The sequence below is a fragment of the Podarcis filfolensis genome, assembly GCF_964270895.1.
Source record: "Podarcis filfolensis genome assembly, chromosome: Z".
Taxonomy (NCBI): Eukaryota; Metazoa; Chordata; class Lepidosauria; order Squamata; family Lacertidae; genus Podarcis; species Podarcis filfolensis.
The window spans coordinates 1,947,531-1,962,054 of NC_139617.1; the positions used below are offsets into that span (position 1 = coordinate 1,947,531).

The following is a 14,524-nucleotide window of genomic DNA, read 5'->3' on the forward strand; positions in this document are numbered from 1 at the left end:
GGTAGCAGGTAGGGGAAACAGTGGCAGTAGACAATAAATGGGGATATTCTCCTAGCTAGGAAGTTATTCAGAGAATATTTCTATTTCCCTGAAAGCCCCATTTTCAACCTAAAAATCTGAAATGGGAGACTGTTTGGCAAAACGCTTTAAATGAACCAACCTGAATAGGATTGAACAATTGAAAGCCTAATCAATCAACTAGACCATTTGACAAAGCCCCTTTTAATAAGCCAACTTGAATAGGGTCAATTCTTAGCATCCATGCTGGTTCTGTGACAAAGGCAATAGTTTAACCTCTTCCTCCTCCACCTCCTCCTCCTCCTCTGCGTTGTCTTTTGGGTCAAATGACACATCAGTGCCACGTTTCCTGGGGTGAAAGGGGAGCCTGTTATCGGCTTGCAAATATTTCTTTTAAACGCATGCAACTTTTAAAACTCTTCTTGACTATCATAGGAAGGGGAGAAAGGAGCCAGGTGAGGGGACAGGAGGATGTGCTGATATGGCCTTTAAAAAGTAGATTATTGATCTTGCAACCAGCATTCCGTGATTAGTAAATCTGATGCTGCTTTTTTCTTTTAATGTTGTTGCTTTATGGAATGGCATTTTATGGGACTCAAAATGTTGCATTTAGTTTTCCACTCACACACCCCTTGCTTTAGCTGACATTTTGTACATCTCTTGCTGAGGAAGTGTTTAGCTATTAAGGTAGGATAGGAATGTTTAAAATAAGTAATGAATTGCACAAGAAGACTGTCGGTGAATGGGTGGGGATTCATGTGATTAAACGCTCCTCCTCACATACACAGGAGCATAGGGTTGTATTCAATGTGTGCCCTGTTCAGAGTAGAGCCATTGAAATTACCAGTCGTGGCTAATTTGGGTCCATTCATTTCAGTGGTTCTACTCCCGAGTAAAACTTTGTTGGGTACAAACCATAGGAACCAACCTTGCCCTGAGTCACACCATTAGTCCATCTAGCTCAGTATTGTCTACACTGACTGGCAGCAGCTTTCTGAGATTTCAGGAAGGGATTCTATCTTAGCCGCACATGGAAATGGAACCTGGGACCTTCTACGTGCAAGGCAAGGGCTCTCCCATGGAGTTACAGCTCTTGTTCTTTCATCTATAGAGCTCAGTGATAGAACACCTGTTTTGCATGTAGAAGGTCCCAGGTTCCATCACTGGAATCTTTGTGTAGGGCTGGGTATATTCCTGGTCAGACCCAGTCAGCACAGACAATGCTGAGCTGAATAGACTAATGGTCTGACTCTCCCTATAAGGCACCTTCATTCATATAGAGAAGGAACACCTCTGCAAGCAGTTTCTAGCCTGTGCCCTGACACACTACTTTTCTTAATAACAACAGTTTCACTATTTGTACCCCACCCATATGACTGGGTTGCCCCAGCCCCTCTGCCTTGCTTCCAGCATAATAAAAGCACATCAAACATTAAAAACTTCCCAATACAGGGCTGCCTTCAGATGTCTTTGGAAAGTTGTATAGTTGTTTATCTTTTTGACACCTGATGGGAGGCTGCTCCACAGGGAGGATGCCACTGCAAAGAAGCCCCTCTGTCTGGTTCCCTTTAACTTCACTTCTTGCAGTGAGAGAATTACCACAAGGCCCTCGGAGTTGGACCCTTAGTTTCTGGGCTGGACGATGGGAGTGGAGACGTTCCTTCATGTATACAGGGCAGGGACTTGGAGGAGCCATGTGACGCCATTCCTTCTTCAGCTTAAAGTGATACATTCCAGACTCATGTTCAGGTCCTCCATGAGAAATGAGCAAGGGAGTTTAGAGCTTGCAATGTTTTAGGTCAAGGTCCTATTTTATCCTACACACAACTTGCTTTAAATTTGAAGTACCTGCCCTATGTCCTCAGGGCAGGGCAGGTTAAAAAATAATAATGCCTACACTGAACCCTCTTTATTTGAAAGCCAGCCCAAGCATGCTGTGTTCTCCCCAGCCTCACCACCTGCAAAAAAGCAAACATGACTCTGCAAGAGAGACCAGATCTGAGGGCCTTATCCTTGCAATTTCAAGCTTATAAACCCTGCAGGGGATTTTATCAGGATGCTTCTTTTCCTGTGTCTGACTGAAGCCGTGTACCCACCATACATTTAAAGCACATTCTCAGTCCTCCAAAAGTCCTGGGGGTTGTAGTTTGTTAAAGGGTAAACTGCAGTTTCCAGGATTCTTCCTGGGAGGGAGCAGAGAATGTGTTTCAAAAGTGCTTTACGTATGTGTTGTGTCCACAGCCCAGAACAAACTCCTCACCACTTAACTAATCGTACTCCTTTTCCAAAGTCTACATTCTCCAAAATCCCAGAGCCCTGTGGTCTATTTAAGGTCCTTAAAGTGGGTCACAGCCCCACCCTCCAATGTTGCTTCTTTCTAGCTCCCATGTTATTTCTGCTTTTCAGGAGGTGTTAATAATGTGGCAGAAACAGTTCTCCCTTCACCCTTCCTCCACTCCTTTTGAAGGACTCAGGCAGGCAAAACAGGGTGAAATAGCACCCATGAGATCCTTGTCACAGAACTAGCAGCTGTGCCCAGTTGGCATCAAAGGAAAGGGGAGGATGCTTATTGCACCTGGCAGCCATGACATGCAGAGGGATGGCGACTACAACATGCGCCTGAGCATCTTGTACAAGCACTTGCTCAGAAGCGAGCTTTGTAACTTTTCAGATTCACAAAAATGGGGGTGGGGGACAGCAACCTTTCAAAGCAGGGGAGGGCTATCATGGCACCCACAAGAGCAGCCTGGTGTGGCTCATTTCGGGCGCCCCTTCACCAGCCACAGCCTCCAATATTGGGGGGGGGGGTTCCTGTTTGGCAGTCTGCTCTCCTTCCACCCATCTTTGGAAACTTGCCACCCCCACCCAGAGTCTTATACATCATTGTTCTGCTTATAAATGTTTACTAAGTGTTGAGAATATTTTGGTTTTTTCCTTAATTACAATTGTAATTGGCTTTTCCCCTCCCTCTTTTTTTTCTCTTTTTTGTTTTTATTTTTCAACCTCCCCTCCCCCTTTTCCCTGTTGCCATATTTGCTTTGCACTGTGGTTGCATGCTGGGTCCCGCCCTCCCCTGATGTCTCCTCCCATGACGTCACCATGGCTTGTCACTGTGACCCCCGGCACGCATCCTCCCCGCCCCCCCACACGTCACCGTGGTTACACAAAATGCTCCGCCCTCCTGTTATGTCGCTTCCATGGCTTCCTACTGAAAAAAGTTCCCATGATGCACGGTGCTACGCCCACCACTGTTTCTGCAGCAACATCACCTGCCACCAGCGTTCCTTTCGCTGCAACTGCTACAGCCAATCAGGTTTGGCCCTTTCAAATAGCTTTGTTTTGCAATGTTCAGATATTGTGCAGGAGCCACACTCACATGGGGCAGAGTGCCTTTTTCGCAGTTAAGGGGTTAGGAGTGGGGCATGGCATCATCATCCTTGTTAACTGTTTGCCCAGCACCCACCTGCCGAGGCCATTCATGGGGAGTCACAACAGTTAACAGCTGTCTCTTTAAAGGTCTCCGGGGGGGGGAGTGTTTGTGAGGGGTGGGGTGCTCTTTTTCACATGACAAGAGGTGCAAATGTAGAGACTTTTAACATGAGTAGCACCCCCATGATAAGGGTTTTTTTTTGGTTGCTCAGGCATTTTATTATACAAATTTGTTTCTTTTTAAATCTGATGGTTGTGTCTATATTTTGATAATGCTATGCAACCGTCCCAATAGCTTGACCTCACCCCCGATGATGCACTCCTCCATTGTCTCCCAACACAGAGAGATGCCAACTGTTTTTAAAGTCTGGTTTCATTTTTTAAAAATTTAAAATACTTTTTTTTTCCATTTTAGGTAAACCGCTTAGAGATATTATTATTTTATTAAGCAGTATATAATTCTTGCTAAATGAATGGAATTAAACAAGCAGTTCTACAAAAATGCCCACATAGAGCATTCATCTTGTGAGGAGTGTTGTCAGTGTCATCTCTGTAGCAGACATGCCGTTAGAAGTATTTACATTCTCCTCTCCCTTCTAAGGGGTCACCATCCCATGGAATATGAAGTTCTTGGGTGAATGGGTGATGTAGGTGTGGTTCTAGAAGTAGGAGATTGGTGGAGTGGGTGAGGAGGACCCTGTCACATTAAAGGTCAAGTCTGACAGGGAGAAGCACTTGAAGAATAGAAGCATTCCCTGCCTGATCATCTGAGCTGTGCTGGGAAATTGCATTGAGCTACAATGTGGGGTTTGTTTATTTTTAATCTTTGATAGATTCATTCATGTCTCTTCTGCTTTGTGTTCTGAAACAGAAGCATCACATCAAGGTTCTCTTCTTTGAAGTGTTTCTGCCCAGATAGAAAGCAGAAATAAAAAAGAACTATTAGTTTTAAAAAAATAATAATAAATAATGGTTTTGAATGGGAAAAGATGGTCGCTTCTTCCACTCACCCATCCCAACCATTAATATATATTGTGTCAGCAGGAAGTTCCATCTTTCTTCTTCTAATATATATAATCTGATATAACTTTGGGGCATTTAGGTGCAACCATCTTTTTGCCTTATAAGGAAATGGAGAAAGAATTGCTCTCAAAACCATAAACGTTCCAGATGCTGCTTCAGAAATCCAGAATGCTTTGCATAAATTCATTTTTTTTGAAAGAGCTAGGGAAAGGTTTAGTGCAGATGCCGTCCTTGCATGCATGACAGTAATAACACTGGTTGTATACTCAATGCAATGCAAATGTCACATTTGGGATTTGCTGTAGCAAGTTCCCTCTTCGCCCCCTTTGTTGTGGAGTGCCAATAACCATACTGAGCCTCTAGCCACAAATTGACACAAGCACCCACCTTACAGTAGTGGAGGGACAATTTTAAGCATACTAATGCTTAAAAGATGTTATTTTACTCTTTTCTTATTCCGGTATATGGAGAGCATTCCTATGGATATGCAACATTAAAAAAACAAGCAACCTTTTCAGTTTCGAACCCAATAGTGTGGGTTGTTCAACTCTCTAACTGCAGACATATACCCATGTCATAAAAGCAATATTCAGCAAGTACACGGCCATGGCCTCTCAAAATTAAGCGATTGAGTGGATATATAGACATTGGCACCTTTTTTATAGCTGCCAGAGAAGAAAATAATTTATCCATCATTTTATCCACTGAGTCACCCTAGACATTATCAGGGATTAGGGGTCGTGTTTATCAACTCTCCAAACCAATTGTACTTTTTCCTTTAAAATGACTGAGTGGTGAACAGACAGGGTGAGTATCAAGGAAATATTTTAACAGGAAATCTTCTTTTCCATTTTCATTGCAGATATCCCAGTTATCAGTAGATGAACTAAACAGCAGCATGTTTGTGTCACAAATGTAGAAGCAAACAACGGAAAAGTAAGTTCATCTGAAGTTCTCCCTTCAGCCATGGCACACTGGGGTCTCACACCAGAGTCATTCCTGCAGACTGAGAACCAGATCTGCACATTCGGAAGAACCCCATGGCTCAGCCTTCCTTGGACTGAGACCCATTTCAGTTTTATTCTTTTATTTTTATTTCTATGCCACCCATGTGACTGGGTTGCCCCAGACACTCTGGGTGGCTTGCAGCAGATATAAAAACACAATTAAGCATCAAACATTAAATCACACCAATGGTCCATCTAGCTCAGTACTGTTTACACTGACTGGCAGTTCTCACGAAGGGACAACCCTAATCCTACCTGGAGATACCAGGGATTGAGCAGGGCACCTTCTAGATGCAAAATAGATGTTCTGCCACTGAGCTGTGGCCCTTCCTCTTGGTCTGATCCAGCAGGGCTCTTGTGTTCTTTTCGAGTCTCTCTTTTATCACTTGTTTGCTTTCTCTCATTCCAGCAAACTATGTCAGAATCATGAAACTGAAATCATGGAGTTACTGGACTTTCCTGTCTTTGGTGGGAAGCTGCCTCTGGGCTCTGTGTATATATGCCCATCCTTTCCTCCTCTACAGCATCTACAGTAAGCCTACTGCAGCCTACATGTTAACCAAAAACTGGTCCATGGGAATGTCAAACTTTTTTTTAAGCACTATAGAGAAACAATTAACAAAACAGCACTCTGTTATACAAGGCATAGAAGTAAGTAGAGAACTATAACAATAGACTTTTATAACATCTTACTTTAACACACTTTTAAAAAAGAATATTTTTTTCCTGACTACCATCAAGAGAAAGTGTCCTCCTGCACAGTGGACTTACTGGTTTATTATTCTGTTTTCGATGGATAAATGTTTGTCTGTTTTCAAAGTGTTATCTTACTGTTTTGTTTACATCCTAGTCTATTATTGATTTGTTTGGAGAGACAAAAGAAGAAAAGATGTACATCATTATCAAATATACTCAACACCGGGGTTTTTCATTATCATAATGTCTTACATTTTCATATACTGTGGTCGTTATGGGTTTCTCCTCTTTTTTCTTTCCTTTTTTTTTAAAAAAAAAGAATGACAAGCTAAGAATGTTATACTGGGAAACAGGAATGGTGTGCTTTTAAAAAAGCAAGAGACAAGAATGTTCAGATATAGATTCGTAGCGGGCTAGTTATTTAGAAACCTCCATCTGAAAAATAGACTCTCCCTCCAAAATGGAGTCTCTAATAAATTAATAAAAATAAACAATACTTGCAAAAGTTGTGAAGGGATTTGCTGTCAGTTCAGGAAGGGGGAATGTAAAGTGAAATGGATCAAAACAGGGTCAAGCCCGCAAGGCCAAGATGGCAGAAAAGCACCTGGCAAAAGAGATTTCTGCCTTTAAGTGCCACTTTAAGCTCCAATTGGTGCACAACATATCTTGAAAGTTTACCAACATGGGGTTTTTTTAAGTGACATCAAGAAGTATGACCAGTTTATGGAAAATGAGGTTTTCTTGCCATTGAGATGAAAGTATTCTGCTAATATGCAGACCCCATTGTGATATAGAACAGAAAAACACACACATAAATTTTCCATTCAAATGTAAGCAGCCCATCTCCACATCCCATGCTTAGCCCAGGAAAGTAGTACCAAACTGCAGCCTCACTCCTCCATTAGGTTGTATCTTTGTGCAGATGGGAGCAGGGATGGCTCTTGAGGGAGCAGCCTTATAGTGATTTCTGGAAAGAGAATAAAGTAGGAGACAGACCAAATAGTTTGGTTTAAATTCATCCAGATGTTTCTTCCAAAGACGTCACTGTTTTGGGTGTGTGCTTAGAACCATGTTTTGACATCCTTGCAATGCCGGTTAAGGAGCTGAGTTCAGATTCTAATCTGTGTGATACTGACTGTGAATACAGTGTTTAGGAGACAGTAGATGTTCAAGAAGCAAATGTATTTATCTTATGTGTTCAAATTTGGCCCTAGTGGCAAAAACTTAAGAAGAATTAAATGCCTGGTTTGTTGCATTGCCATCCATGAACTGAGCTTCCTCATCAAAGTTTAAATCCCATGAAATCTGATACCTGCAAAAAAATGTGTTGTGTTGTGAACAATTGTGTTGTGAACAATTGCAAACAAATGCAAAGGGTCATTTTGGTGCTACTTTCCATGGTCTTAAAAGGTCTAGGCCCTATCGGGGAGGTGAAAAAAATTACACATTTATCTCGTACAAAATTCTTTTGCATATTCCTGGAAAATTTTAGTCCAGAGTTGCCTAAAAAAAAAAAAGAGCCATACATAACTGGCCAACCTGTTGTTCATTGCTGACTTTGTTTCCCAGCTCTGTAACATAGTAGAAAAAAGTGGATTTCAGTACTTCCTGGATATGAAAATATTTGTATATTTTAAAAAAATAATGATGGGTTTTGCACAACCTGTGGCAGTGCCTCAACAGAGAACATACCTGATCTCTTCTAGTCAGAAAGGACACCTATGTATAAACACACTTCTATAGATATATATATGATTGTGTTAGCGTTAGAATTTGGAAGGATGTTCAGTGTTTGTTTTCAGTGCTCTAAATGGATTTTTATGTAAACTTGCCCCTTCGATGTTACCCACTCCTGCTTTCTTTGAATGATATATTTTTTAAAAGCATCTTGCATAGATGTGCACAGAATGTAAGCCTAAAATGTTTCTACAGCATTCATGTCACACAGTTTTAAAGCACTGAAAATCTAACACACAAGGGGCACAACACCTTGCTTGTATTTTTTGCAAAACTTGGGAGCCAGAGGAGAGGAGGAGAAGCCTCCCTGCTGGCTACCACAGCAAACCAGGCATCACTCCCCAGGCACAAGGCACCAGAACCACACTCAATGCTTCAATCCTTGCACCCCTGAACACACCACAGATAAACTTAACACCTGCACACATGGACACGCAGGCACTCTTTCTAATACAGAGGTGCAGTGATATGTCTTCAGGGTAGACAGTTTTATTTTAGGTGCCACAACATTTATTTTATTTTATTTTATATATATATTTTTTACAAAAATAGAGTTAGTGTTTGTTGTAAGAGAAAAACTTTGTGGAGTGAGGAAAGACAAGCACGGCTTTTAAAGCACTGGGAATGTCACCCAATTTAACAGGGAGGTTGGGAGGGGTTTTTTTAATTAAAAAATGCTATTGTAAGGGTAGCACTATTTAAGGCTTGTTGTGCAATGACTTTTTTATTCAAGAAAGAAAGAAAACACAGTCGACAGACTATAAAATCCTAGATAGGTGCATTCTTTATACTATAGTCACTGAACTACTTGGTGACTCTAAGTGAAATAACAAACACAAGAAATCTCATCTTTTATTTGAGTACAGAGATGTGTGTAATGTTTGAATCAGTATAATTTCAGCAACTTTCTCTAAGCTTCCCATGTTCAACAAACCTATATGTTCTTTTTTAAATTTATCCCAAGTTCATCTCGCACGCCTGCGTGCAAACTCTCTCTCTTGCTTTCAGTGTCTATGTGCCCATTTCCTCTCAGCCTTATGCAAACAATATGCAAGAAATGCTGAAACTTGAGTAAAACGGGTCATTGCAGAGGGAAAATGAAAAAGCTGATAGATCATTTTTGAGGGGGGGAGGTTAGTTGTTTCATGAAAAGGTGTTTTTAAAGAAAAGCTTAAAACTTACTAGATACATCCACAAAAACAATGAAAGAGGGATTTAAAGTACAATGGGATTCTTGAAATGATTTCCATTTATTTTGTTTTTTAAGTACAGTGTTCTTGAGGATTGGAACATGGTTTTTCATAATCATATTTTTATTCATTTTTAATATGAACTTGTTAGGGGTTTGGGTTGGGTTTTTCATTTTTAATGGTGTCATTTTTTGTATCTACATATATTCCCCCCCTCCCTGCCCACCTTTCCCTCAACCAGCCCACATCCTCCACTTCTGAACACTCCCAAATATTCTTTAATCTGCCATGTACTGCGTGTTGCACTTTGAGAGTTCATTTGTGGACTGCTGTGACTGGCTGACCTGCTCCACCCCTTGCAAAGCCACAGAATCTCATGCTTGCCAATGTGGACTCCTCTTGCCTCATTATCAGATCTCCCAGTCACTTCCACACATGTGTCCTTGCACAAGGCATCTTGTCTGAGAAAGTGCAAGCGCACAGGCCGGATATGAAGGGCTAGTTTGAACGCATACTTTGGGGTTAGTTTTATTCTCTTCCTTTTTCCTTGTGCCATGTCACCAAATATTTTGAAACTCAGTTTTGAAACCAGTGGGGGGGGCAGGGGGGCTGTTGGCCACGTGCAACTAGCCTACTGCCCATCTTTCAGCTTGCTCAACAACAGATCTGCAAGCAGCAAGGCTGATGTTGGGGGTTTTTTTTTATCCAGGCAGCTTACAGATCCATCAGGAAGCCAACTACCTGGACCACCTGGTGCTTGGCTCAATCCTGTGCACATTTGCTGGGAAAGTCAGTCCCCTTTTTGTTCAGCAGGGCATGTCCTGAGGAAAGCGTGCCTAGGATTGCAGCCTCAGGCCATTATATCTGTGAATATATTGTTGAGCACAGGAGGGGAAAGGTGTGGGAGCCAGTGTGTGCCTGGCAAAAAGAAACCCTAAGTGAGAATCGGGCCTCAGAGGGGTCACTGCTTGAGTGCAGCTTAGCCACCACTGCGAGCGAGTTCAGGATGGCAGCCTTTGTGTTCTAGTATGGCCCAGCTAGCTAGCTACAAAAACCGAACGGCAAATATTGAATGTTGTAGGTCCATCAGATCTGGAAAGGAGATTATACCGACCTCCTCCTATTTCATTCTCAACTTTGCCTATTACTTAATGCAGCAGTTATCTCTAGGACACTTTAGTACCCAGAACGGTTTAAAAAATTGGAGCTATCCTTTTCATTTTTAAATCCCTAATACATTTCACATCCATACAAAGGGGGGGGGAGTGCAACTTTATGAGGAAAATCTAATTTCCTGTTCCTCCTGAAAGGATGTATGATGCTAATGATCTGATTCTTACCATGTGCCTGATTAAGGCCTTAGAATATATTGTATGTTAAAGACTGTAATAACTTTTTTAAAGAAAAAAACTTATTAGTTGTTAGCTTGAAATAATTGTAAATAGAGTTTTAAGAAAACATTGTTACTAGGTTACAACAGGTTATTCATGTTGCATTATTTTCCATTACTTTTATTGTTAGTTTTTAAGGATTTTGTTTTCATTATCACATATATGTATACACACACACACACACACACACACACACACGTGTGTGTGTGTGTGTGTGTGTGTATCTTTATATATCTTTAGTAACTAATGAATTTGATTTTTGAAGGAGAGTTTGAGAATGTTTAAGATTTTTAAATCATGTATTCAACTCATTTAGTTATCTTCTAAAAACAACACTGAACCGCATGTCAAAATATAGAGAAATAAATACAGTCCATAACTAGTTTGTATAGTTTACAGTTTAAGAACAAACAGACAAAAAGAGTAACTTTGTATGTAACTCCTACAATGATAGATTCATTGTTAACTAATTATATTAAGTTGTTGTTGCTATGGCAACAAAACTACAACATGGCTACCTTTGTATACATTATTTGTGAAATTTTCACATGTAAATTAAAAAAAAGTAATGTGTAACAGTATGGGTTCGTTTAAGGTACAGTTCGATACTGTCGGAGAAAGATATGACTGAATATTTTTAAAATCCCAAAGTCCCATGTGAACGCTGGATTTGTGTCTTTTATGTCACTTTTTCAGTCAAAAAGTTTACAACACATGGATTTAGAGTCAGGTTTTATAGCTTGTAGAAATTGTTGTGTGAGTTCGGGTTATTCCACAGTATTTTTCTCCTGGATGATACAAAGACTGTCATAGAATTCCTGGGGTTTTATTCTATTTCCACATACTCTAGAGCTGAAACAAATGTAGGAAAATGCAAGTCAGAATTTGATCAGGAATTGGTATAGTGTTGTTTCACAAAAATCAAAAGGAAATTTGTATGTAGAGCTACATTTCAGCCACAACAAATCCCCAGGGTGTTGCTTTCAGTGGGACTTGAGCTGTGGCTAAGGTCCGTAGGTTTTTGCACCGGGCCTAAGATTTTTATTCTTCTGTAAAACAACAACACCAGATTAAATTCCCAGATTCAGAGTTGTGCAACCAATGGGGTTACACAGCCATTCGGCAGCATTTTTTTGAATGCAAGAAATTGATCAGATTCTGATGGTATAACCTTTTTTGGTGCTGCTGTTTGTTTCAACACTAGTGAATTCATAATTAAACAAGCTTTTTTTAATAAAAAAAATACTGCAAAAATCAAACATCATAGCTATATCGTTAAAAGCCTTTTACATCAAAATCATGACTGGGACAATATGGGAAGAAACAACCTATACATTAAAGGGAGACAAAAATATTGTGGAATGACCCTATAACAGTGTTGAAGAAACCAATATGCTGCAGTTAAACTGATTCAGTTGGTGTACGAATGTGTAAGACACATCTTTTTTGCACTTATGTACATAGTCCACGAAAGAAATCCTTGGAACTTATTTTGAATATATTAAAAAAAAGTCTGTAATAATACAAGGAGAAGTTTGTAAAAGAGATTACTAAGGCTTTGAAAAGGAAGAGATTTTTTGCTATAAAACTTATCTGAACGCGTGCTGTTGCTTTGCTATTGTACAAGCTTCGTAGTTTGCCATATAGCTTAAAATACAGCAGACTGAGACCGGCTCATTTCCAACCTGCAGCTCCAAAAGAAAATAAGAAAAACACATACACAATAGGAAACAACACCTAATCTAAAAGTAAAGGTCACCAGCAAAGGTTTTTAAGTGGTTTGTCACCCGCACAAACTGGGTATGAGAAGAGCTGAATCAGACCAAAGGGCCAGTTAGCCTACACAGCCTCCCCACCAGAAGGGCATAAGTTGAACAGCCCCCTTCGCCCATTGTCCACAGCTGTACACAGACTCTAAACAGAGATGCCATGTAGCCACCATGGCCAGTAGCCATAGGTTGACCTGTTGTCTCCTCCACACTCTGACTCTCCAGATATTTAAAAAAGTAATTCTATCTCCTCACCCACCTGGCTATATTAGAACTTAACAAAATAGCACAACACGATGGCCAATAACAATGGCACTAAACACTTTATAAACTAATACAAATGATCAGAAATTGCAACCAAAGTCTCTAAACCAATCTGTTTCGTTCAATTTCTTAACCAGCTGAATTGAACTACATCCTTCTCACATTAATTCTTACAAGTCTGTCTGATGAAGAATTGATCAAGGTTGGTTGATGAAGCATTGGAAGGAACAGATTGGTTATCCGGAAACTCTGTTCTGGCGATATTTGGTGACAGATTATGTATATATCAAACTTTTGAATTATTCTACTGTGACTGGTGAAGATTTAGAGACTTTAGTTGCAGTTTCTGATCATTTGTATTAGTTTATAAAGTGTTTAGTGCCATTGTTATTTGCCATCGTGTTGTGCTATTTTGTTCAGCTTGTCTATATTGCAACACAGGCATCTGTTTATGGATTATATTAGAACTTTGGCATGTATTAAAGATACCTGCAGTTTTCCTTGGAGGATCTTTGTGGATTCAGGAATAGTAGGGCATGTTCAGGCATTTGCAAGGAAAGTTGGAGACTGACGATGCAACATTATGGGAGGTGGGCCTGCCTACAGATAAAAGATTGTCTTCAACAGTGTTCTACTCTGAGTCGACCCACTGAAATTGGTGGACCTACTTGGACGAGAACGAACAATGGATACAACCCAGTATGTTCAGGCAAATAACTGGGCAATCCTCATGCTATTCATCCAACTATCTTGAGGCCCAAACCCTTCATCCCTTCCTCAGAGAGCTTTGCTTGTCTACCAAAAATTTGAATCCTGATTTTCTATCACCCCACTGGCAGCGGGGAGATTTTGATAGGGGAAGCTACATTAGGAATCTTGGGTAGTGTCGCCTTCACAGTGACTTTTCCAAGGACTGCCTTGCTGAGGCTCATGCCCAGCCACATGAAGAACTTGGAAGATGTGGCATCCACAGTGAGGAGTATTCCACCTCTCCCTTGTACCCCTGGATTTCCGAGTGGTGGTTCTGTGGTATAAATTATTCTCTCTTGCGTAAGTGGGTAGTGTACTAGAGACAGCCACGTCTTCACTTGGGCTGCATTGGCAATTGGCTTTCTGCATACCCTCTTAACCCCAAGTGAGTGTCAGGCTGGCAGCGTATAGAGTAAAGTAGGTAAAGTTGTCCCAACGCTAGTTAACAGAGTAAAATGCCTGTAATTTGGGTAATGCTGTTCACAAAGCCACGTCTTAAAAGGGTGGCATGTGAACAAGCCTTTGTTTCTGCCATGTAAGAGGTGGGCCTGTCTTCCCACTATGGAAGCATGAGGTGCAGGCAGTTGTTCAGGAGGGGAACAAGCTCAAGGCAAAGATTTTATAGGTCCTGGTGGACAGGGATTGGCGCTTATGGATCAAAAGACAGAATGCTCAGGCAGGCTGGTACTGCAGCGTAGGTGGTGCCCTTGAAGCACAGCTTCATCAGCCAGACTCGCAGTGGAAACTGAGGCCCGGCGCTATAGGCATTAGGGCCACGTCTTCACTGCTAGGGGCCCCACTTCAGGATACACATGCCCCCGCAGCCTGGTTGGTTAGTTGACCCTCATCTGTCTTGAGAGACAATGGAAGAGTGCACCTTCGGGGAGGGAGGTTGGTTGCTGTATTAGCAGCACCTAAGTGACCACCTCAGGGCGCAAGTCTGGGCAATGTATGTGAAGGTTCTCGTCTGCCCAGACAGCAAGACCCCTCCCTCTTGACCTCACTGATATGGTCCAAAGGAAAGCAGAGCAATACATTTGGCACCTGCTTGGCTGCAGGAGTTGCCAGAAGAAGGCGTACCAGGCACCACCCAACCATCTTAGGGACACCACTCTGGATTTGTGTAGGGTTCACTCCTTGAGAGCCAGTGTGGTGTAGTGGTTAAGAGCGGTAGTCTCGTAATCTGGGGAACCGGGTTCGCGTCCCCGCTCCTCCACATGCAGCTGCTGGGTGACCTTGGGCCAGTCACA

At 41.4% G+C, this 14,524-nt stretch overlaps 2 protein-coding genes across 2 annotated transcripts in view; both read left to right on the plus strand.

Moving 5' to 3' along the window:
- The window catches only part of KLHL13 (kelch like family member 13), a 1,461,558-nt gene that overhangs the window by 932,423 nt on the left and 514,611 nt on the right, over positions 1 to 14,524 (plus strand). The gene's annotated exons all lie outside the window — the stretch shown is intronic.
- Positions 1 to 14,524, plus strand: part of MBNL3 (muscleblind like splicing regulator 3) — a 115,168-nt gene that overhangs the window by 98,697 nt on the left and 1,947 nt on the right. Inside the window, exons 8-10 of the mRNA XM_083595470.1 lie at positions 3,237 to 3,331; positions 5,333 to 5,406; positions 5,887 to 14,421. Of these exons, the coding sequence (XP_083451596.1) occupies positions 3,237 to 3,331; positions 5,333 to 5,389 (152 nt within the window). The 3' untranslated portion in view covers positions 5,390 to 5,406; positions 5,887 to 14,421. The remainder of the gene's footprint in view (positions 1 to 3,236; positions 3,332 to 5,332; positions 5,407 to 5,886; positions 14,422 to 14,524) is intronic.